General features: G+C 36.8%; 1 protein-coding gene across 8 annotated transcripts in view; it reads right to left on the reverse strand.

Moving 5' to 3' along the window:
- The window catches only part of ZFAND6 (zinc finger AN1-type containing 6), a 91,445-nt gene that overhangs the window by 16,284 nt on the left and 49,111 nt on the right, over window positions 1–26,050 (reverse strand). For 7 of the 8 annotated variants that reach the window (XM_077128531.1, XM_077128534.1, XM_077128529.1 and 4 more), the window contains 3 exons: window positions 6,928–7,098; window positions 5,554–5,662; window positions 4,468–4,568 (listed from right to left, as the gene is read on the reverse strand). In XM_077128531.1, coding sequence (XP_076984646.1) covers window positions 4,468–4,568; window positions 5,554–5,662; window positions 6,928–7,098 — 381 coding nt within the window. Of the gene's footprint in view, window positions 1–4,467; window positions 4,569–5,553; window positions 5,663–6,927; window positions 7,099–25,917; window positions 26,025–26,050 lie in introns of those variants that run through there. The other variant, XM_077128533.1, reaches the window with a different exon arrangement.

The raw sequence follows: 26,050 nt of genomic DNA on the forward strand, positions 1-26,050 counted from the left end.
CTGATTGTAAAAACTTAGAAATGGAAAGCACAATACTACCTGACTGTAGCGGAATAACAAAAGCACACTGAATGAAGCTGAATGTGAGTGTGACAAAGGGAGAAGGGCTGGGGGCGCATATGAAACCTGAAGGAAAGAGGATAAAGACTGAGATGGTATAATTTAGGAATGCCTTGAGTGCACAATGATGAGATTAAATACACAAATTAAAAAAATGTTTTTGCATGAGTAAGAACAAAGGAATGTCAGTATTGCTAAGTGTTGAAAATAGATGGTATTTGGGAAAACGTACGATCAATGTAAGCTATGGTTAATAGTCAACAGTAACAGTAATAGGCTTCCACTGAATGTAATAAAGGTATTACGCCAAAACTAAATGTCAACAGGCAGAATTATTGGGGGAGGGATATGGATTCTTTAATTTTTTGTTGGTTTGTTTTACATGGGCATGCATCAGGAATTGAACCTGGGTCTATGAGATGGCAGGCAAGAATTCTGCCACAGAGCTCCTGTTGCAGCACCATTTTTTTTTTAGAGGTATGGATTCTTTGTGGAAGAAAAGGAAATGCCTTCAGTTACAGTATGGTGGCAAAGGCACGTCTATACACTTAGGCTGGATTCTATGATGTGTGAATAAAACTATTTAAAAATGAAGAGAGAGAAATAAGGGCTAGAGAAACTGTGGAAAAAGAGATAGGAATCAAGTGGTGAGGCCTGCAACTAGATGAATGAACCTTAAGAGCTATATGTTAAATGAAATGTCAGGAACAAAAAGACAAATATTATCATGCCTCAATCATATGGACTGACCATACAAAAATTCAGTGAACTAAAGTTGAAAGCATTGGTTATCAGGTTGGGGCTTATTGTAAAGGGTCCTGGATTGTAAGCTCTTACAGCAGTCACGTATATTCAGGAGGTGTAACTGTTTATTCTAAATTCTGAGATACTGAGCTGTTTGTATATAACATGGTCCTTCCCAGAGACTTTGGGTATTTATGTGACACCTGAGACTTAAAGAGTTAGAGCTCTGAAGCTATCAAAGTAAGCAGTACCCCATATAGGAGCTGTTTAAAAAGTTGAAAAAGGGATCAGATATTGAATAGGGATATGAATGAAGCTGATCTGTATAGGACTAAGGTGTATCAGAAGACTGAGTAAAGGATGATATTGTCCATATTTTAAAACTTCAACTTCTGTGTGAGACTGAAGGGAAACATGTTTATTTGATCAAAATTTCTATTTTTGGTAGTGCATTTTCTAATTTAACTTGTATGGTCAGTTTAGTTGAACACCATAAATACATGGAATCTTGAACAGAGAGTGAGATTCTGTTGCTTTGTCTAGGTCAGTGTGATACCCCAACAAATCCCAGAGTGATCTGGGCAGTGAACAAAGAAGTATCTGCAAAGTTTCCTTGGAGGAATGGAGAGAAAGGGGGAAATAGTCAACTTCCCCACTTGGAGAATTTCTGATATTCTCACAAGCAGTGGCGACATGGAAATCAAGAGGCCGAACCCTTGATCTTGGGGTTTGTCCCTATGGAATTTATTTCTGGAAGGAGAGGCTAGGTCTACTTAAAATCAGGCATAAGAGTCAACCCCACAGAACCTCTTTTGTGGCTCAGATGTGGCCTCTCTTTCTAAGCCAACACAACAAGTGAACTCACTGCCCTCCCATCCTATGTGGGACATAACTCCCAGGGGTGTAAATCTCCCTGGCAATGTGGGACAGAAATCCTGGGCTGAGCTCGGACCTGGCATCAAGGAATTAAGAAAGTCTTCTTGACCAAAATGGGTAAGAGAGAAATGAGAAAAATAAAATGTCAGTCAATGGCTGAGAGATTTCACACAGAGTCAAGAGGTTATTCTTACACATTACACAGATATCTCTTTTTAGTTTATGGTGTATTGGAGTGGCTAGAGGGAAGTACCTGAAATTGTAGAGCTGTGTTCCAGTAGTCTTGTTTTTTGGAAGACGATTGTATAATGATATAGCTTTTACAATGTGACTGTGGGATTGTGAAAACCTTGTGTCTGATGCTCCTTTATCTAAGGTATGGACAGATAAGTAAAACATATGGATAGAAATAAGCAAATAATAGGGGGGACAAAGGTTAAAATAAATTGGGTAGATGGAAATACTAGTGGTCAATGAGAGGGAGAGGTAAGGGATATGGTATGTATGAGTTTTCCCTTTTCTTTTTTTTCCGGGGTGATACAAATGTTCAAAAAAACAATCATGGAGATGATATACAACTATGTGATGATATTGTGAGCCACTGATTGTACACTGATTGAAGGAATGTTTGCATGTTAAGAATGTTTGCATGTTAAGTTTTATTAATAAAAATATTTAAAAAAGAAAAAGATTTACATGTTGAAAACTAATCCTCTCAAACTCAGATGAAACTGATACCCAATTTTTTAAACTCTGCTATGCTGAAATTATGAATGCAATGATTTTTAAGGTAATTAAAAGATAATTCTAGCAACCTAAAAGTTGTTCAAATTAATACAAGGGAAAAAGGAGTCTATAACTTTCAAAAAACCTCTACATTTTCTCCTAAAATGCCTTGTAACCAACTTTAGCATTAATGTACTCAGGGCTAGATGGAGAGGACTACAGTATCCTCAATATACTGTAGAGATAAGGGATATATGTAAAGCAGAAAGAAAAAAATTCCCAAATTATCAATTGGGCATGGGAAATGTAGAGACAGGGGTGGTACCAAAGCTTTCAACTTTATAACAGTGGGAATGGTGTGGTTGTATAAGACAGGGAGGCTGCAAGAAGTGATAATGGGTAGACAAAATTTTAGATACTGTGTTAGAATGGTATAAAATCATTTTGTGTTATGACAGTTCACCAATCTACAATCTTTATTCCTGGTCCAACTTCATACATTTTTTTTACTGCCAACATTCTAAAAATCGTTCTATTGTAAGAAGAAAGATCTTCATGATTAGTAGCCTATTTTCATTCTTCCTAACTTATCCTTCGACACTAATAAACAACCCCTGCTTCCTGAAATTCTCCCTCTGTACCTGTGCCCTGAAAGTGAGTCAGACCTAGAAGGCTTCTATCTCTGTTCCTTTGCTGACACATTCTCCTGCTTATTCCTCTTGTTCTTAACCTCTCATTTTTCAACTTAGGTCAAGAACTTCTAAATCTCAGGCATAACATAATGCCGGTCATACATTTAAATGTCTACTATCTATCTATAACTTTCAGCTGAGCCTTTCTTGGTGAGTACTTCTAACACAATATCTAAAATTTTGTCTACCCATTATCACTTCTTGCAGCCTCCCTGTCTGATACAACCACACCATTCCCACTGTTATAAAGTTGAAAGCTTTGGTACCACCCGTCTCTATATTTCTCATGCCCAATTGATAATTTGGGAATTTTTCTCTTTCTGCTTTACATATATCCCTTATCTCTGCCTTTCCATGAGTTTTACTACGTAAGTAAAGGAAATGATTCACTTTTTATGAATTTCTGAGAGTATGCTAGGTGGACTTGAATGTCTAACCTTGGCCATACAGTATACTTTGTTGCAAAGGCTGAAGTAATTGGCAAATCATGTCAGGCATTAGTTGGACACGAAATCAGAGCAAGGGAAGTTAGCTAACTTACCTAAATTTAAAATTAAACCAACTTAAGCTAAGACTGTCAGATGTATCTTCTGCTACCAAGTGAACACCATACAAAATGGGAGGTTTCATGTTAGGGTGTCTTCTCTCTTTAAATCATGCCTTAGGCAGAATGACAAAGTGCTCATCCTTGGGCTTGTCTCCAAAGAATCTCTCTTCTGTTAATACAGTGTTTCCACACACACACTGGTAGAATGTAACTGATTAAGCACAAAATTATTTAATGACCCCCTCTGCACTGTCTCTGTCCACTAAGAAAGTGTTCATACAAATTTTCAGATCTTCCTATGTCACTTTGAGTCACACGATGGGGCAGTAAAGAGTATGGGCAAGGATGTGAGGACAAGACTGTGACCATTAAGTAATGAGATGGGGACTACTGCTCTGTAAGTCACAGTTGAGGAACGAAGGGTCTGTGCTAGCCAAGTTATAGTCTCTCAGACAATCTGACTCAGTAAACAGGAGAAAAAGAGCCTCAATGAACCAGCAGTCCCAGTTTGCTTGGAAAGGAGACAGTCATTAAACTGACCAAAATAATAAAAGAAAATGGATTTAACTGTATTTCTCAAAGTAAACAAACTTTGAATTTTCTGTTTGATGCTGATGATAAATTACATAAGTGTAGGAAATGGTTCTCAACATTATAGTCAAATACTTCAGAATATAAAATATTCTGTTCATAAAGAAAATAAATATAAAAATATGTATTTAGGCAATAAATTTTTTATACATGTGCCTAGTACATAATACCTGGTCTATAAGACTGAAATGTTGAATAAATGACAAAATACATGCTAGTTCGCATTCCAACCTTGCAGATCTTCTGTTTCAGGTACTGCTTTGTCCACAGATGAACTGTCCACTTGGGAAGAAGCTACAGATTCTGATAAAAGTGACTGATTTGATACAGGGCTAGAAAAGCAAAAATACATAGATTTTAAAAGACAATCTCTCCACATATGACTGTTACCTAAATTGATATAATAAATAGGAATTCAACATAACTAAGCAGATCATTAATAGTAACAACATCAATTACAAAGATTTTTTTAATAAGTTAAACAAAACAAAACCACAGAGCTTTGAAACTAGAGACCAATTTGGGTTAGAAATTTATTACTTTAGAAACAAAGCAATAGTGTGTCTTTTGTGTACTTCAAGTACTACATAAATTCATTAAATAAAAACTAGCATGATAAAGACATGCTTAAGGAACTCTAACACAAAGCTATAAATGATACAGACATAGCAGAACTGAGCATTTCCTATTATGAATTGGAAAAATGAACTAAAAAATATTTTGTTCCTAAAAGTAGAATAAAAATGAAACATGTTTCTGTATTTTCAGGTTTCTAAATGATATGACTTCCATTAAAAAGGAATAATCTACAAACAAATATGGGTTCAAAAATTACAGCATTAAAGAGAACCAGTGACAACTGTATTTTTTAATAACAAGTATTAATACTTTAAGAATAAGACTAAAAGTTGAAAAACTAGCTTAACATGCTTCAAAAGAACTTTGGGGGTGGGTCAGGATACAAGATGAGAAAGAACAAAGGAAGAGATATGTGAAAAGGCAATCTGAGATTTAAAAGGCTATCTGTCCCCCAGTGTAAAAACAATAAAAAGACTTTTCTAACCAGTAAATAATAATCAAGAGATTATAATTGCATGCTAGTTAATCCTGAAGTGGCTTTATACAGTTTTCCCTTAGAAGAATTGACCAGGACTATGAAACATAGTCACTTTATACCATTTCAAAAATAAATTCAAATGGATTAAAAACCCGAGTGTAAAACAACAACAATAAAAAAAAAAAAGAATTGACCAAATATGGAATATAATCATTATTTTTCATTAGCGTTTCAAATATGATTTAGAGACCACAGCTTACCTTGGCTGCATAGGTGAAGACGTAGGGTCTAACGTTGACTGAACTTCTGGGACACTGCCATCTGTGCACTGAACAGGTAAAGACTCAGACAGACTACTGACAGAAGTTGCTGTAAGAGAACATTTCACATTAGTAATTCTGAACCCCAGGCAGTCCAAGACCTTCTCTAAAATATAATCAAGAGCAGTTTCCACAAAATATAGTATACAGATTCTGTTTTACTATATAATATAATGCTGGTTCAGTATGTTAGTTAAAATTTTTAATAGTTTGCCAATGGCAAAAAAATGTGCATTTTAACCAAGAAGGAAACCACATACAAACTGTCTATAGTTTATAAACTAAACTCCTACTTCTCAATACTAAGTATAACGTAAACCTAAATCCTTTAATTTACATACATCTTCTGAATACTAGCATATAAATGAGATGTTAAAAATTACAGGTTCAGAATTTAGAATCTGTGCTCAGCATATCAGTTGTATTATTTTCCCTATACTTCAAACGTAGAATTGTAGATGAGCATTTAATTAAAAAACATCAATTTATGTTCATTTGATCTAGCCTGAAGAAAATTTGGAGATGCTTCAATCAAATGAGTCTAGTTTTTTATGTGAACATGAAACAGTGATGAGGAATAACCCACACAAATTTTTAAATAACCTAAAAGCCAGCACTTGCGTTAAACACAAAAATCTACCCATTTAAGTTATTAACCTACTACCTTAGGACAGTGAGAACTATCCTTAATGAACAGTTTTGCAAAAAAATATGAATACTTTTCTTCTGCAAAACATACACTCAGAATCTTCACGATCCTCCTTACCGAAGCAGTGAAACAAAAAGTATACCTCAATTCCAGGAGAACACCTCGGCTGAAAAGGCAGGGAGGGCCCACACGGACTGAGGCCAAACATCTCGCCACCACTCACTCCACTAGACTCTCCTTCCAAATGCAGTGCGGCTTCCTCTCAAGTCAGCTGTGCCTCCCTACAGCTCACTGTTCTCCATACTCTAACTATCCTGGTTGCAAAAGTCACCCCAAGGAAAACAAGTTATCCTATAGCCCTAATTCCCCAACGTTCCTTACTTACCAAGACAGCTATATACCCTTGAGATTTACTTCTATTTTAATAAGGTGATAGAGTTCTACAGTACAGCAAGTAATGGAAGGTATTTATATAGTTATTTTTAATGGGTGAGGGTACTTTCATTCCTATCTCCTCACCTCTAATAATCATAACGTATGAGATTGAACTGATATAAATGTGGTATTATAAAAATAATGTGAAAGTAGAAAAAAAGGCATTAAGCACTGGGCCATGCAAGTGTGTTCCAGTTATTGAACACTGCTGCGTTCTAACGTGTACTTACCAGGTGGGCTTACTCTACCATTACTGCTATTCTGTCTTTGAAGGTGTTCTTTATAGCACACTGAACACATGCCATTTGTACGAGGGTTTCCGTAAAATCCGCAGCCAGTGGAACAAAGCATAGGCACTTGGCTGTGATTAGTTTCTTGAGCCATGTTCCTCTGTTGCACACCTGAAATGTACAAAGAATTAGCAAAGAACTTGGTCACAAAATTGCAATCATACATTATCCAAATCTGCCTTATATAATAAAGGAATAAACTCACACATATTCCTTCCTAAACCACTACAGATAGCTGTTTGAAGATGTCAGGCTAGGCAGGGTTAAGAAAGAAGGTAATAAAGATTAAATGGACACACGATGAACTTTCATCTCCAACCCACTCCACACTGGACTGGCTCAGAAAGTATAAAGAAGTTCTAGAGAGAGGTATCTGTTCTGAAGATACGGTACCAGCAGAATGTTTTGGAAAACGCTTAAAGTCTAGTTCAGTTTGAACACTCCTAGTATTGAGAAATATGCCTAAGTTTTGGTATATATATTATACCATTTAATATCTAAATATTTAAATTTTTGCTCAAAGTTCAAATGTTAAAAAAGCGCTATCAGGGCTGGTGAAGATAGGCAGAACGGGGTAGAATGCTGGTGAAATGAAAAACTGGTTCAACCTTTTTGGAAAGCAATTTATCTCAAGAGCCTTGTAAAAGACTGTCCTCTAAATCAATCATTCTTCTAGGAATCTTATTCTAGGGTATAATTAGAAAACAACAAAGGAATGATACACAAGGATGTGCTCTGTACCATATTTATAACGTTGAAAAATCTGAAATAATCTGTATGTCCAACATCAGGAGAATGGATTTTTAAAATGGATGGCAAATATTAATGACAAAAATTATGCAGTCATTAAAAATATTTTAGAAAATTTTTTGTTGAAGAAGAAAATGCTGACAAAAGCAAAGGAATGATATGAAATGTAAATATAGTACATTGTCACAATTAGGCAATCATAAAAAAAGGGCATCTATCAATCATTAAAAAGGACAGAAAAGAACACATTCAAAGATGGCAATGCTACTGGCATTTTTTTTTCTGTTTGCACCTTTTCTGTTCTTTTTATTACATTTTCTAAAATGAAGATTCTACTCCCCTGGTTCGAAAAAATACTTTTAAGTTTTATATGTATTTATAAGGTATAATGGTATATTTAAAGGTAAAACTAAGAGTACAGAGGCATCAGTCAACCAGTCAACTGATGCTGAACTGAGGAACGGTTTGGGAAACACACGAAGGCTACCGTCAGCTACAGCAGATGGAGGAACCCTATGTGCCATTTCTTCCATAAAGCAAACGGTTCTTTGGCAGGAATAACAGGACAGAAGGTATAATAGGCTCTCTTTCCTATTAAAAAAACAAACTCCTCCTAAATGAAGGTTATTCCAAAATGAGTGTACAGAAGAAAATGACAAGCTGCTTCTCTTATTAAAAAACAACTTCCTAAATGAAAGTAACTCCAAAATGGATATCTGTGTATTTACAGGTCAGTCTATGCTCAAAGACCACGAAGAATGAGACTAACCAGAAGAGGAAAATGCTTTAATGGTTTGCCAAAGCAATGTCACTGAACTGATAAACAGCCTTCACTGTTTACTGTTACTGTTAGAGGGGTAGAGGGAAATTCAGCAAATTTCAGCAGGAGAGCAATGCACTTGATTGGATTATAGAACAGAGCAATAACCTTAGCGTTTGCCTATTAAAAGATATTTCGTAAAACTGTTGAGAACCTTTAGACATTTAGCCTACGAATACAATTTGGGATTTTACCATGATGTCAAGTTGTTTCAGAATGCTTTATATCCTACTTCAGATGCCTCCCTTTCCTGCAGTCCTGTAAACATACATATCAAATAAAAAAACAACCATGATAAAGACAGAAAAGCTAATGTCAAATATTTTATGGACTTGTTCACTTATGTTCATAAGGGATAAGTCTTTAGTTTCCTTTGTCTTTGGTTTCCCTATCAGGGTAACTGCTCAGGGTCACATAGCTATCGGGTAATGGCCCTAGAATTGATCTGGGTAATGTGGCTCCAAAACACATGCTCTGAATCAGTGGTTCTTCAAAGCATGCTCCATGGGTTCTCAGGGAGATCCAAACCATTTTCATAATAATACTAATTGACTACTTGTCTTTTTGACCATGTTGACATCCGCACTGGTGGTGCAAAAAAGCACTGGTTGGTAAAACAGCTGGAGACTGATCAAGGAGCCAAATCAGGACAGTGGCACCAAACTGGGTTATTCACTGTATTCTTCAACCACCATGCTCCCACAGTTAAAATTATTAATTTTATTTAATCTGGACCCTCAATCTATATCTTGTTAATATTTTGTGTGCCAAACTGGTAAGCATGCATAAAGCACTCTTGCCGTATCCAGATGTATGAAGACTGTCTTAAGAAAAACCACGTGTATAACTGTTCCAGTGTAACAACTTCCTAAATGAAATGTGTAACAACTCGGTGTGTAACTGTTAGCGTTGTAAGCTAAACTAGTTGACTGACAAACTTCAGTCCTGCAGACTTGGGTATACGGTAGTCATCTCAAAATTGAATGAAATGAGACTGTTAGGGGAAACAGCTAACAGTATTTATTGTCGAGGATAAAATTCAAGAATTCAAGTAAAAAAATGCTTGGCAAGCTTCTCCAGTAGTGTTTCTGATGAGACCAGGAGTGATGTTAATGAATGTAATTAATTGATATTATATTAACACTTGGAACCTCTTCATAAGTCAGTGAACCAATATTTTCGAAGTGACAAATGTATGATGGAAGAAAATTACTTATGAGTAAAGATTCAAAGTGAAATATAAACCAATGAATTTTAAGATACATAGGACAAAGTTTTTTATATTGTTTCAGATTCCACATTACAACTATCCTTTAAGAAACTATTAACAGTCAAGTTTTGGTATAGTATGAAAAAAAGAACATGCTCTATTATCTGAAAAAGTATTAAAATACTTTTCCTTTTCCTAACAACACATCTGTATGACACTGGATTTTTTCTATAATGTAACAGAATGGTTGCAGAGATAGATATGAGAATCTTGCTGCTTTGTATTAAGCCAGACCTTAAAGAGATTTGCAAAAAAACATGCAACAAGCCCAACCTTTTCACTAAATTATTTTTAGGTGAATTATTCACCTATTTTTTTTTTACTGAGTTAATAAAAAGCTTTTTTTCCTCAGCTCTAAATCTAATACCATAATACCGCTAAATATAGCTCACATAAACAAAAGCCTTTCAGGGTACTTAGTAATTTTAAAAAGTGTAAAGGTTCTCAGACCAAGAAGTTTGAGAATCCACTACAATAAACCATGCATTCTTTATGCAGGTGCTATCATGCTTAAGGGGGCAAAGGGATTCTTGGGGCGGGGGGGGGGGGGCAGCGGCAGAGTAATAGAACAGGATGCTTACTCCTCAAATATAAAGCATAGATATGCACACTGTATATAAATAGGTACATAGTATAAATCTGTGGAATTAAAATTTTATGGAGATGGGGCCAATTAGGGGAAAATATCTGTGCTGGGTGGAAAGAATTTATGCACCCCAGTAAGGTCATGCCTTAATCCTAATCCAATCTTGCGGGAGTGACCATTTCTCTGAAACCCTGTTCCGCGTGTGTATCAGAGGCTTGATTAGATTATGTCCATGGAGATGTGGCTCGTCCAACTGTGGGTATTAACTTTTAAATAGAGGGAGATGTGACTCCACCCATTCCATGTAGGTCCTCATTAGTTTACTGGAACACTTCAAATGGGGAAGTGTTTTGGAGAAAGCTTCAGAATCATGAGAGAACCACAGAGTCCAGCAGCCAGTGACCTTTGGTGATGAAGAAGAATGCCCCTGGGGGGGACTCGAGAGGAAATTAGAAGACATTACCATGTTCGCCATGTGCCTTTCCAGTTGAGAGAGAAACCTTGAACTTCATCGGCCTTCCTCAACCAAGGATAGATATCCCTGGATGCCTTAATTTGGACATTCTCTCGGCCTTAAAACTGTAAACTAGAAACTTATTAAAGTCCCCTTTTTATAAGTCATTCTATTTCTGATATATTGAATTCTGACAGCTAGCAAACTGTAACAATGTCTAAAGAAGCTCCTTAAGGGAGCAGTAATGAAAAAAAAAAGATGGAGAAACACTGGTCTAACATACCTACTATGCTATGCTGCCTATCAACGACATTAAAATGCTATAAAAAATTAAAGCAACAAGCATCCAGAAAACGATCAATACCCTATTTCCATAAAAACTCAAGGAAATGTTCACAGGTAACAAATATGACAAGCTTTTATATCATAATAATACCTGCTTTACAACAATACAGTTAAAATTTAAAAACATATGACACCAGCAATTTCCCAAAGCTAAACTACCCTGCATAGTTGCAAAGGGACTACGATAAATCGTGAGTTTTCTTGAAAACAAAACAAAACAAAACAAAAACCTATCACCTCAGGTAAGCAGATAAAAAGCACAAAGGATTTCACAAGTTACTTAAAAAAACAAATGAAACCTAATCTTTAGGCTGTATAATGTACCTTCCTTTACATGAAGACTGAGAAAGACCAAAAACCATAAAAGGATACCTTAGTTTATTTGAACATATGGTGGGTGTGGATGGGGTAGCTATGGAGAAACAGGATTGCAGGGCACAGTAGTCTGACATTCAAACCTCAAGGAGAAAATGAGGTAAGGAAGACAAGAAGTCAGAACAATTTCTTAATTGTTATACTGTGGGATTATAAACTTGATATACAATTCAAGGAGGCAGAGTGAGACTACTCTACCAGATGTAAACAGAACAATTGATTAGTATGTAATTTAAAAAGTTCCATGGATTAGAGAGAATTGAAAAAACATGAGTTCTGACTCAAAATTAAACATTCATAACCAAAACCACAACCATTACTCTCTCTTAGCACCCGTGCCAATTTGAAGCCAATGTGTACTCCAGAAAAGCCATGTCCTTTAATCTCATTCAGTATTGATAGGCAGAACTTTTCTAATTGTTTCTATGGAAATGTGACCCACCCAATTGTGGGTGGTAACTTCTGATTAGATGGTTTCCATGGAGATGTATCTCCACCCATTCAAGGTGGGGTTGCTTACTGCAGGCCTTTAAGAGAGAACCATTTTGAAAAAGCTTTAGAGCCTACAGAACCGAAAGAACAAACAGAATGGAAAAAGCCCCCAGGGATGCCATTGAAGAAGCCTGGAGAGAAAGCTAGCAGATGTCACCGTGTGTCTTTCCAGATGAGAGAACCTCCAACATCATCGGCCTTCTTTAACCAAGGTGTCTTTCCCTGCATGCCTTAGTTTGGACATTTTTATAGGCTTGCCTTGGTTTGGATATTTTTGCGGCCTTAGAACTGTGAGCTTGCAACTCAATAAATTCCTCCTTTTAAAAGCCATTCCATTTAGGTATATTGTATTTCAACATTTCAAAACTAGAACAGCAACCAAACAATACTTTAGTTATTAAGAGCTTATATGATATAGGAACTGTTTTTAAAATAGTATTTTATTCATATTATCTCATTTTAATCCTTGTAATAACTATGATATTAGTATTATTAATATTCTCATTTTAAAAATAAAGAAACTGGTGCTTGAAGAAACTTAGTAACTTGTCCAAGGTCACATATCCAGTAAGTAGCTAAGTCAGTGTCTTTTTCTTTATCCAATAAATGAAGAAAATAATTGTCAAAAGCCCACCCTAGCTATAAAATTGTAGTTTTTGACTAACCATGAATTGTTATTTTTTTCATTTAAAGATAACAAATTTCAGGCAACTTTAAGATATTATGCAACTTTAATTAGCTATATCCAAGCTCTAGAGAAAAATGTTTTTTTTTCATAAGTCTTTTAACCTAGTTCTCATCAGCATAAGAAAAAATATTTTAAGACTGCAAAGAAAATTCAATCCCAATTATTAAAATTCTGACAAAAGAACAGTAATGAATGAAAACAACACAGACTCCATTATAACTGCAAAGAATGTCAATTAGATGCAAAAGTTCTAAGAAATGATCATGATGATGAATATACACCTATGTGATGATACTGTAAGTTATTGATTGTATATCAAGAATGGAATGATCACATGATAAGAATGTTTGTGTTTGTATGTGGGTATGTTTAATAAACAAATAAATTTTAAAAATGTTAATTAAACCCATTTCCCTCTATTTAATGTCCCAGAGTTAAGTCACCAAGTTTCAATAATTTCCATTTTGAAGTGTCTTGTTTTTTTCTTTTCCATTCCAATTTAGGCTCTCGTTACTTCATACCTGGGTTATTTTAACAGATTTTTTCCCTTCTGTTTCACTGATTCTCCTCCCAATCCATTTATTTAAATTCCCCTAACACCTTGTTCATCATGACTTCTATTTTAGTTATTGCACAATAATTGCCCCAGAGAGGAATACTCAATTGTATTCTTCCAGAGAGGAAGATATGGCATTCGTGCTCTATATAATTTATCATGCAACTTGCCTAATTTCCCTGGAGGTATGCTGTGAAAAGGGAATGGGCTTTGGATCAAATGGATATCAATCTGAATCCCAGCTTTGCCATGTCAATGTAAGAGCGTGGACGTTACTAACCTTCTCTTAGTCTCTTTTCCCTAAGAGAACATATTTTCTATCTGACCTGATTAAATAAGATAAGACACAACACACAGTCAAAGCTCAATAATTACTCTTACTCTACTCTCCTTAAAAGCTGTGCCCTTTGTTTCAAACAGAAAACAGACTGATGAAAAGTTTCATACCACAGTTCTCATACAAGTCATTCAACAAGAATACTATTGCCCCTTGAACTAGAATGACTAATACCCTAAAACAATTAATAAAACATATATATATAAATATATATTATATTCTCCTTCCTCCTGAAAGGAAAAGGAAGGAATTAAAAGGTATAATGGTGAGTTAGTCCAGAGAAGTTGCAAATTTGCAAACTTGGATCAAATGTGGTCCATACCCTTGCTTGGTTGGCTAGGACATATTCATTATTTAAATAGTTGTTAACAGTCAAAAATTAGGGAATGTCAAATAAAAATCAAGATTTAAGATCTGACAACAGTGGATTTATGTTCCCACAATTAAAACCTTCCACTAAATCCCTTATTAGGAAATACCTATACCCTCTAGTTCAAGGCTACCTTCACTTTGAGTTTACCTGATTGACCCTATTAGCATCTGAATTTTCAATTCCTAGATTAGCACCTAGGACTTTTTCAATTTAGGATCAGAAAAAATATATATAACATGTTGAGTTAAACAAGAGGGCACACTAAACTTTGAGTTAGTACTGTGGCACAAAGTGATAATAAGAAGACAAGTCCCAAATTTTTTTAATCATCAAAAATATTACTCAGAACTGGCTCATTCAGTGACTTCTCTTTGAAACTGTATCAAATAGTGATAATCAGATGAGAGCAAAATAGAATTTATGGTATATCCTACTATATATTTTTGGTATTTTTAATTACAATTATTCAAAAGATAACCCAACCTGTCATAGGTGTTTGAGATTAGCATTTCCTCATTGCACACAGTAATTTCCCATAGAATCCTGAGCGCTTGCATCTACCAGCTATCTTTTGAACAATATATAGACATTGTGGGGGGCAAAGAACCTATGTAAAGGTGAGAAAAAAAATTCAGGAATGCTCATAAAGCAAACAGATCAGAAAATATTGACATAAAACACTTGGGAAGAATGTTACTCACTGACAAAAATACAGGGACTTTGGATTAGGGCTCCTATGTACTGAGGATACTCTGTAGTTCTCTCTCTGTATAGCAGCCCCCAGTCCCCTATGCCAGGTTGCCTTTCCTGCAGTTACTTTGGCTGAAACACAAAAAGGTGTGAATTCCAGCTAACATAAAGATATCTTTGGGGATGCTGCATTTTTTCCCCCAGCCAACAATTAACTCATCACTTCCAATATATTAGAATATACAAAAAGATAAGAGACACCAAAGTTTAATTCTTGTAAATAAAAATCTTCCTTTCCCAGTTACTGCCAAAAAGGGAAAGTTTTCATTGGTATAATAAACCTCACAAAAAAACAGCTACCGTATTGTTTATAGCTGAAGATGACAAGAAAAACCTCTAATAGGCATTCCTATCTTAGATGGCTCCTTCTTACTGCATTCTGACCAATAATGTTTGAATCAGGAGTTGGCAAACTTTTTATAAGTGGTCAGACTGTTAACTTCAGATTTTCCAGACCATGTAGTCCTCTGTTCCAACTACTCGGCTCCACTACTGTAGTGCAAAAACAGTGATAAACAATATGTAAATGAATGGGCATGACTGTGTTCCAATACACCTTTATTTATGGCCATGAAGCTTTGAATTTCATATAATTTTCACGTGTTACAGAGTTACTCTTTTGATTTTTTTCCCCAACCACTTAAAATGGGTAGACATGGGCCTTAAATATAGGCACTATTAACTTTAGGACTCCCTAGTCAAAAGCCAAATGTAAATTTTAAGTATTACTTGTTCTTGCTATGCCTCATCTTCTTAGTTAGGTGGATGCTTATTAACCAATAAGGGGAAAGGACTAGAAAAGGCAACATCTCATTCAAATCTTCATTTCCCAGAAGTGGCTTATATAGAGAGTTGTCGCTATGATGTGAACAGCTGTGCCGGTTCCAGAAACTATTATGTAACCCAGAAAAGGCATGTTTTAATCCTGGTCCAATCTTGTGGAACCAGACCTATTGTTTATTAGAGTGGGAAACTGTGACTGGATTGTTTCCATGGAGATGCGACACCCAGAAGAGGGTGTGACCTTTCGTTAGATTACTTCCATGGAGACCACACTCAATTGTGCATGTGTCCTTTGGATAGATGGAGATGTGACTTCACCCACTCAACATGGGTCTTGGTTAGTTTTTTCAAGTCCTTTAAAAGGGTAAACATTTTGGAGAAACTTCAGATAAAGACACTTAAAAAACAGCTGCTTGAGAGGTGACAGAGACACGGATGTCTGGGGATGCTTGGAGTGCTGACAGAGAGAACAGAGGTCTAGATAAGGGCAGAGCCCAGCAGATATTGCCGTGTGCCTTCCCATGAGATGCTAAGCAAGCCAGAACCCAGAGTTGTGTCCCAAAAGAGCTACGTGAAGACCATGGATGCTTAGAGAGGAAACTAATGGCATCAGAAGCTGGAAGCAACGGAATGAGGAACAAGGACCAGCAGATACCAGTCATGTGCCTTCCCATGTGCAGACACTGGTTTTTCTTGAGTCAAGGTATCCTTTTCTGGATGCCTTAGTTTGGACATTTTTCTGGCCTTAGAACTGGAAACTTGTAACATAAATTCTCTTTATAAAAGCCATTCCATTTTTGGTATAGTGCATTTGGCAGCTTTAGAAAACCAAAACAGTAGTAATGATCTTGGTACAGACCTACCTCTCTTCATGACACTGTTTTCTACTCACCACAGCTAAATACATTTATGATGTCTTAACGATTATGAAATTATTCAATAATTGAATTGAAGGGTATCTGTATCCCTGAAAGTGATAGTTTTTGTCTGCCTAGTATATTTTCCCTCCTTGCTATTTCAGGTAATCTTTCTTTCATGAGAGAAGACCATTTCTTTTGGTTTCTGACCTCTGCTCTCCAGCACCAGACCTGCCTCAGGGATGGACACACAATGCAAAACTGGTCATATGACCCAAGCTGAGTAGATCAGTCCTCTCCTGAATATTACTGGCTCTACTGGGAAGGGGCATATTTTTTTTTCCAAAATGGTTCCCCTCTTAAAGGACTCCAGTAGGCATCCAACAGAATCTCCAGTTCTAAAGACAATATAGTTTAAGCCTGGTGCTGTTGGTGAATATCTTTGCCACAATACAGAAAGAGCCTGCTTGATAATTAAAACAAGGTAAACAACGCCAAAACGGGAAGGGAATAGCAAGCCAAGGAGGAGAAGGGATGAACACCTCTATCCACTTTGCTGAGGTCAGCTCCACCCCTTACACATCCCAGTTACGTGAAACAAATTTTGTTTTTGTTTTAGTTTAATTTGGGTTCTTTTTACTTGCAATCCAAAGTCCAAGAGAATACCTGAATCAAGTAATAAATGCTGCTCTTCTAAAACACTCAAACCTAAGAAAATAAACAATGCATAGCAAAATGGAAGATACATTAGTTCAATCAAGAGATATCCTGAAGAAACCAACAACTTCCACTCCCGTTTTCTTTTTAGCATATAAAAAGATATCTGAGTCCTAAATGTAAAGCTTGATCAATTTTCAGAAATTGAACACAATTATATAACCAATACTCAGATTAAGAAACATTATCAGGATCCCCAACGCCCCCTCATGCCCTTTTCCAGTCACTACCCCCTCTCTGCAGATACTATGCTGACTTCTAACAACCTAGACTACCACTGCCTGTTCCTGAACTTTTATAATAGGAATTATACAGTATGTGCCCATTTTGGTCTGGCTTCTTTCAACATGTGTGAAATTCATCTATACTGCTATGTCTAAGTGTAGTTCGCTCACTCACGTTGCTATACATGTTTTTCTGTTGACATACATAAGCATTTCTGTTGGGTACGGACGCAGAAGTGGAAACGGACAAATTTACACTCTCCTGGCAATGCATGAGCTCGAGTTACTCCACATCTCACCAATACTTAGTATTGTAACTATGGACCGAATGGTGGCCCCGCGTAGATATTATCTTATATGGCAAAATATGTGATTATGTTAAGGATCTTGTGCTGGTTTGAAACTGCTGCGCATCCCAGAAAAGCCATGCTCTTTAATCCTCACTCTACTGCTGGGTGGGATCTTTTTGATTGTTTCCACAGATATGACTCATCCAATTGTGGACGGGACCTTTGGATTAGGTGGTTTCTATGGAGATATGTCTCTATCCACTCAAGGAGGGCCGCTTACTGGAGTCTTTTAAGAGGGAACCATTTTGGAGAAAGCTTCTGGGCCAACAAAGAGAGGATAGGTTTGGAGATGCAGAAAGTAAATGCCCCGAGAAGCTGTTTGAAATGAGAAGCTGGGAAAGAAAACCATGTAGCTTTCCCAGCTGACAGAGAAACCCCAAACAGTCCTTTCTTGAGCCCAGGTATATTTCTCTAGATGCCTTAATTTGAATATTGTTATGGCCCTAAAACTGTAAACTTGCAACTTAATACATTCCCTTTTTAAAAGCTGTTCCATTTCTGGTTATACTGTATTCAGGCAGCATTATCAAACCAAAACAGATTTTAAGAGGGGCTTATTCTGGATTATCTGGGTGGGCCCTGACTCCAAGCACACAAATTCTTGTAAGAGAGAGGCGGGGGCATTTTGAAAGACACATAGAGGTGAAGGTGATGTGACAGAGGCAGAGATTTGAGCAATGTGGCCAGAAGCCAAGGACTGCCTGCAGTCACCAGAAGCTGTAAGAGGCAAGAATAGATTCTACCCTAGGGCCTCTGTGCTCCTGCCAACACCCTGATTTCAGACTTCTGGCCTCCAGAATTGAGAATATTTAATGAATTTCTGTTGTTTTAAACCACCCAGTTTGTGGTAATCTGTTATAGCAGTCCTAGAAAACTAATACACCTACCCTCCTATTTTATCTGTTCACATGGGATGTAGTGATAATCTCATTGCAGTCTTACAATTTTCATTTCCATGAACACTAATACAGCTCAGCACATTTGCAAATGGTTATTGGCCATTTGGGTGTCCTGCTTCATGAAATCCCTGTTTTAATTTTTTTGAGCACTTTTTTCTCTTGGATTGTTTGTTTTACGTCTTTCACTTTGACTAGTGGAATGACAAGTCTTTCATTCTTAATGGTGTTTTGAGACCAAAATTAATTAATCTTAATATAAATTTTATTCAATTTGCCAATTTTACTTTACAGTTAGTACTTTCTACGTGTATTTACTAAGTCTTTGCTTATTCCAAGTTCAGTAAGGCATTCTCCTCAATTTTTTTTTTCTAAATTTTATTATTTTATCTTTCACAATTATATTTGTAACACATCTCTGGTGGGAATGGAATGAAGTAGGGGTTAAGATTCTTTTTCTTTTTTTTCCATACGGATATCTAATTAACCCAGAACCATTTACTGAAAATACCACCCTTTCCCTGCTATCTCGCGTTTATATATCAAGTGGGTATATATGTAGGGATCTTTTACCAGATCCTCAACACTGTTCCACTGGGCTATTTCTCTATTCTGTTTTAAATTACTATTGTTTACTGGTAAGTTTGAAGACCCGGTAGCAGTATTTTTCCAAGATTACCTTGAATATTCTCAGCTCTTTACATTTCTACTCAAATTTTAGATTCAGTCTGTCAGTTTCTATTCTAAAAACAACCTGACAGGGTTTTGATTGGGATTGTTTTGAATCTGCAGATATCCAAACACAATATATCCCTCAATTTATTTAGATCTTTTAAAAGTTCCTAATTACGGTTTATAGTGTTTAGTGGAGAAATCTTGCCTTTTTTTGTTGTTGTTGTTAGATTTACTCCTATATAGGTATTTGAATTGTTAAAATCTATTATAAATGTTGTCTTTTTAAAATCTCATTTTCTATTTGTTGCTGAATGGTAGCCAGCCTGCAAGTTGACCCTAGAGACCCCAGCCTCCTGGGTATGCATGCCCTTACGTGGTGCCCTCCCATGTTGTAACAGAACACCTCAGAAGTGATGGTATGTCACTTCCAAGTTTACGCCATAAAAGACGTTACGGCTTCTGCTTTGCTCTTTCTCTCTATTGGATTACTCACTCTGGGGGAAGTGGCTACCATGTCAGAAGGAGAGGCATGTGGTGAGGAACTGAGACCTCTGGCCAAAGCTATATAAAGAACCTGGAAGCAGATCCTGCAGCCCTGGTCAAGCCTTCTGGTGACTGAAGTGTTGGCTGAACATCTGGACTACAGCCTCAAGAGTGACTCTAGTAGAAACCATCCAGCTAAGCCACTTCTACGTTCCTGACCCACAGAAACTGAGTGAGATAATGCTTGTTGTTTAAACAACTAAGTTGTGGGGTGATATACTATGCATGAATTGAGAATAGATTGATGATATAAAAAAAATAATTGATTTTTCAATACTAACCTTTTATATAGAAGCTCTGACAAATTTACCTACTGGTTAAAAATAGTTTAGAAATATTTTGTTTGCTGACTTAGATTTTCTCAATACATAATTCTGTTGTCTGTAAATAATGACACTTAGTTCTTCCTTTTCAATACTCAAATCTTTTCTTTCTTTTGCTCTTCTTACTATACTGGGCAAGACCTCTAGAAAAATGATGAACAGAAGTGGTGACAGCAGTCTCCTTTTTCTCATGCTTGATCTCAGAACCCAGGGCTGTACCATATTTCACCATAAAGTATTATGTTTAGTGTAGTTTTCTCTTATAAATATTATTTATCAGATTAAAAAAATTCATTTCTACTCCCTTTTAAGTTATCAAAAAGGGATATTAAATTTTCTCCTTTTTACTATTCATGAGGTGAATTACACTGACTTATTTTGAGAGTTAAATCACCCTTACATTTTTGCAACAAATTCAAATTGGTCATACTGTATTATACCTCTCACCTGCCATGGGTTTTACTGTCATTCTCTCCTGAACCCACTCCACAGGCTTTCACTCTCACCACTTTTCTGAAATTGGCCTGCCGCAAGCTCACCAATGACCTCCTTTTATTATTTAAAAGGTCATCTCTCAGTCCTCATTTAATTTGACCTTATATTAGTATTCACTACAGCTCTTTATGCCATCTTTTAAAATATTTTAATCACTTGTTTCCATGAACTATTTTCTCGTAGTTTTCTTCCACCTTCCTTAATGTTGTTTTCTTCTTTTGGTTCTTTCTCAATGTAGAATCTCACTGGAATGCCACTGGGCTCAATCCAAGGGCTGTTTCTCTTTTCTATCTATACTCAATCCTAGATAATCACATCAATTCTTATGGCTTGAAGTACCACCTCTATGTCGATGACTGTGAAAAAGTCTTATCCCTAGTCTGGACGTCTCCCCTTAACTCCAGACTTTTGTATCTAATCATGGATTTAGAATGTTCCAACTAAATTTCTATAAAACATGTGAAACGTAACATTTCCAAAATCCTGACAAAACTTTCTCCACCAGCATTCTTTCCCAGTTAATAACTTCATCTTTCCTGTTGTCTAGGCCAACCCAACACACTGGAGTCATTCATGTCTCCCCTCTAAATCATAAACAGTTTCTGTCAGTTCTACATTCAGAACATGGAAGAATCCAAGAACCATCATTTCTCCCTGGGATTACTGCTTACTAACAATTCGTCTGCTTGCTTCTGTTTTCCTCCTCTATTCTTCAGATAACCAGCGGTGCTGTTAAAATCTGAGCCAAATTACAATGCTCCCTTTCTCAAAATCTTCAAACAGCTTCCCAACTCACAAAGAGTAAAAGCAAACTCCTTATTTACCATCATCTTCCTAAAGGTTCGTCGCGATTTTCCCTCCCAGTCCTTCACCTCTGCTAAATGACGCCCTGTCCTTCTCTCCCAGTCCTTCACACTGCCTAGCCTATCAGCCATGTTCCTGCCTAAGGCGTTTGTATTTACTGTTCCCCCATATCCTCCAAAAGTCCTTATGGCTAGATTCCCTCACCCTTCTTCAGATCTTTGCTCAAATGTTACCTTGTCACGGAGGCCTTTCCTTATCACCCTATTTAAAACTGCTCCCAGCATCCCTTATTACTCTTTCCAATTTTTTTTCCAATGTTTTTATACCAATCTTAATCGACAATTTAGTTGTACTTATTTTGTCTGTCTTCTTGTTACTAAAATGTTACCTCCTTCAAGGCAGGAAGTTTGCCTACTTAGAAGTAATGCTTAGCACACAGCAGATATTCATTATTTGCTAAATGTATAAATAAAATTGTCCTGCCACCTTGCCAGCATTCCACCATGAGTAGCAAAGTATTAACTCAGAGCATGGAACTGTAACAAATTCTTTTTAAAGAAATTAAATGTGCTTTGCTGTTTGAGGAGAGATGTAGGGTCTACCAGAAGGGTCACTATATAATGGTTATGTGCGTGGAATAAAGACCCTGCCTTCATGTCCCAAGCTTCTGGGAATCTTTGCTCAATTCAGTCCACTCAGAGAAGGGGTTCATTTAGCAATTTATCTAATTTAGCTGCCATCCTTAGTAACTTATGAGTAAATTAAGATGTCGAGTTTATTTGTTTAAACTAACCTGGGTTCTATATCACAGACATTAAAGATTCAGACATAGCTTTCCTCTGCACAGAATCATCCAATATGCCCTTTTGGAAAAGGGTGAAAAACACTTAAATTTTTCCACCTTCATGGTCATTTGTTCGCTGTTCTTCTCAAAAAGAGTACCATTTAAACTAAGAGCTATATACAGGCTCCATATACATAAGTGTTCTTTTTATTCCCTCATCTTTGACCTTAAAGCTCATATTTTAACCATGCAGACGTTATGCTTCATCTACCCACCCCCACAGGAATTTCTTCTCCCCCTTAAATCTTCAACTGTAGTTTTCAGTATTTGTAAATAAATGTCTCTCCCTAATTTCTTCAGTTTAATATGGTCATTCACTAAATTTCTTTTGCTCCCTTGAAACGTCGTACATTTTCTATACAAGTAGCTGGCTTTACTATTTAACAGTATTTTATATAGTGCTTTATGTGCCAAGCAGGGTTCAAATCACTTTATAACATCAACTCCTTCAACGCTCACAACAAACCTGTGAAATACGTACTACCACTGTCCTCATTTCAACAGATGAAGAAACTGAGGTATGAAAAGATTAAATAAACCTTTCAACATCACTTAAGTGACAGAGCTGCAATTTGACCGGAATTCATGCTCTAAATCAGGGACTCCCAAAGCATGATCTGTGGACCCCTAGGGGTCCCTGAGATCCTTTCAGGAGGTCAAAACTATTTTCATAATAAGAACCTGTCATCCACCTTTATCAGTGTATTGACATTTCCACTGAGTATGAAAGCAATGAAGGCAAAACTGCCAGAGCCTTAGCATCGATCAAGGCAGTGGCACTAAAGTACTAGCAGTCACTATTTTCTTCACTGCCATGCTCTCTCAGTATAAAACAAACAAGTAAGCAAAAAACCAAGTCACTTGTTCTGCTTAAGGAAATTCTTGAAATCATGAAAATTATTAATTCTATTAAATAACTATATTAGTTTGCTAATGCTACTGGAAAGCAATATACCAGAAATGGAATGGCTTTTAAGAAGGGAATTTAATAAGCTACAAGTTTACAGTTCTAAGGCCATAAATATGTCCTAACTAAGGAATCCAGAGAAAGACACCTTGGCTCAAGAAAGGGTGATGTGGGAAAGCACACATGACTGGTGTTTGCTGGTCCTTGTTCACGGTTTCACTGCTTCCAGCTTCTGATGTCAGTGGTTTCCTCTCCAAGCCTCTGAGGGCCTTAGCTGCTCCAGGATAGAACCCAGGGTTTCACTTCTTACCTCAGCATCTGCTGGGGCTGGAGATTTCGTCTCTTCAGGTTCTGGCTATTTCTGTGAGTCCTTGCTTAGCGCCCAGGCGATCTCTGTCTGAATTTCCAAACGTCTGTATGGGCTTTGTGCTTTCTCCAAAACGCTTCCCCTTTTGACGGGCTCTAGCACACAGGTCAAGCCCGCCTTTACTGGGCAGAATCACATCTCAGTTCAATCAAATGGGGCATTCACAACTGGGTGTGTCACATCTCTCTGGATCCAATCAACAGTTTCTAACCTACATTACTGAACCAGGATTAAGGAAACAGCTGCCTCCACAAGACAGGTTAAGATTAAACATGGCTTTTCTGGGGTACATAACAGTTTCAAATTGGCACAATAATGAACCCTGAACACACTTCATTGTCTCTTCTTCCTCTTTGTCCCACTGTAGGATTCTGGTACCCGAGAGTAAAGCCTACCTCATTCTAGATTCCCACACATACACCCCAAATCGCAGTTTATCTCGGACAAAACCTGGCTACAGAGCTCCAAATCAGTCCATTTCAGTGGAATGGCCTACTGAAAAAACATACCTACACAAATTCAGAGGAAAACAACTGGCAGCTACTTATAATAAATATCACCCTTCAAAATGAATTGAAATATGAACAGTGAACAAACAATACCGACAGAAAGTCTGCAACATAAAAGAGAAAGACCAAATTAAACACAAAGAACATTCATTTAGTTTTGTCAGCATTGTATTCCCCAGACTCTAAATTAGGGGTTGCCAAATGTTTTCTCCACAGAACCAGACAGTAAATATTTTAGGCTTTATGAACCATAAGGTCTCAACTCATCTTGGTAGTGCAAAAGCAAGCATAAACAATATGTAAATGAAAGCGTATGTAAATGCTTATTTGCAAAAAGAGGTGGCCAGGAATATTTGGCCAGTAGGCCCTAGATGACCAACTCCTGCTCTAGATCAATGTCAGGCACAAGGGAGGACTTATAAATATATGATGGATGAATAAAATGAATGATTTAAAAACTTTTAATTAGAATATTATAAAAAAAGACAGCAAGATTCCATAAATCAGTTTTACCTTCTTTTGTCATAGCTCTTTTTGTTCTAAGAGGCCTCATCCACTTACTGTGGTGTCTATCAGGCTGCTAGGTACTAAAATAGTGTTTATAATACCCAATTATGCTCTTAAGGATTGATAAGAACAAGAATATTAATGTATGATTTTTATGTATCTGCACAGATATGGCATCTAACTCCATAATTACAACACTCTTTATTAGGGGAAAAAAAAAATCTAAGAAGCACCCAAACCACAAAGTTATGGAAGTATTAAAAAAATGGATGGGGCACCCTTGGTGTCTGAGCAGATGAAGCAAGCACCCAGTTAGGTAAAATCGTGCCCACTTGGAAAGCACGAATCAACTCTAGGCCTCATTTTCTCCACTGGTCAATCCATTTTCTCCATTGGTCAATCAAGTCTGCAGCTGTGACTCCAGATCAGTTTTAGTTTAGTCTTTTTTTTTTTTTTTTGCTACTCTTTAGGCTATAAATATCTCAAAATACTGAAATGTGTTGAAATTTGTGCCATTACCAACCAATAAAAAATAAATAAAATCAACAATAACAAAAAAATGGATTCCCCAAATGATAGCAGGAACCAATTTCTTTTTTTAGTAAAATGTAGTATCTTGGGGAAAAAGGACAACAAACTTATCATGAAAAAAGGCAACATATAAATAACTATGAAACAGCTGTTAACATACACAAGCCAGCCTGACCTGTAGTATGGTATAGTGAAAAGAACAATGGACTGGGTTTTTAAATTGGTTCTGCTTCTGCCACTTCCTACTTGGGACAAAGGGCCAGACTCAGGTTTTCTTAGGAAGAAGACGGGAATGATAGCACCTGTCCTTTTTAATCCACAGGATTTAAGGGAGGATCAAATAGGACACTGATGGTAAAATCCCTTTGTAATCCATGAACAGCAATATAAAGTTCAGTTCAGATTTAGGTAGCTTATTTCAGTCAAACACCCGTGATTATTCATGAAGTGGAAAGTTGCAAAACGTCAGGTATTAAATAGTAGTTGCAGTCATAAATCCAGAACTCCTCATTTACCCTACAGTTCACAGAGAACAGGTACATAAAAGGGCCCCTTGCCAATACACAGTGGTTGCTTTTTGGGAGATCTCTAAATGTGCCTCACTTCTAAGTGGAAAGATAACACTTTCCTGATTAAAAGTGTTAGGGAATGGTTTCTAAAATCTTCCTCAAGAGTTTATAAAATGATGCATCAATTATTCTAGATAAATGCCCACAAACATCTACTAAGTACTCATACTTTGTACTTATAATTATGAAGGAAGGATAGAAGCAAGCCTATTAGGGGTGGGAGCTCCATGTACCTGGAACATGGACAAGTGGGAAATGATCCCAGCCACATCATGAAGGCTCTGTATCCACGCTAAGGAATCTGAATACAATCCTGTGATTAACTGGGAATCCAATCACCCTAGAATGGGAAGAGGCTTTAAGAAA

This window comes from Tamandua tetradactyla, chromosome 14 (genome assembly GCF_023851605.1).
Source record: "Tamandua tetradactyla isolate mTamTet1 chromosome 14, mTamTet1.pri, whole genome shotgun sequence".
Taxonomy (NCBI): domain Eukaryota; kingdom Metazoa; phylum Chordata; class Mammalia; order Pilosa; family Myrmecophagidae; genus Tamandua; species Tamandua tetradactyla.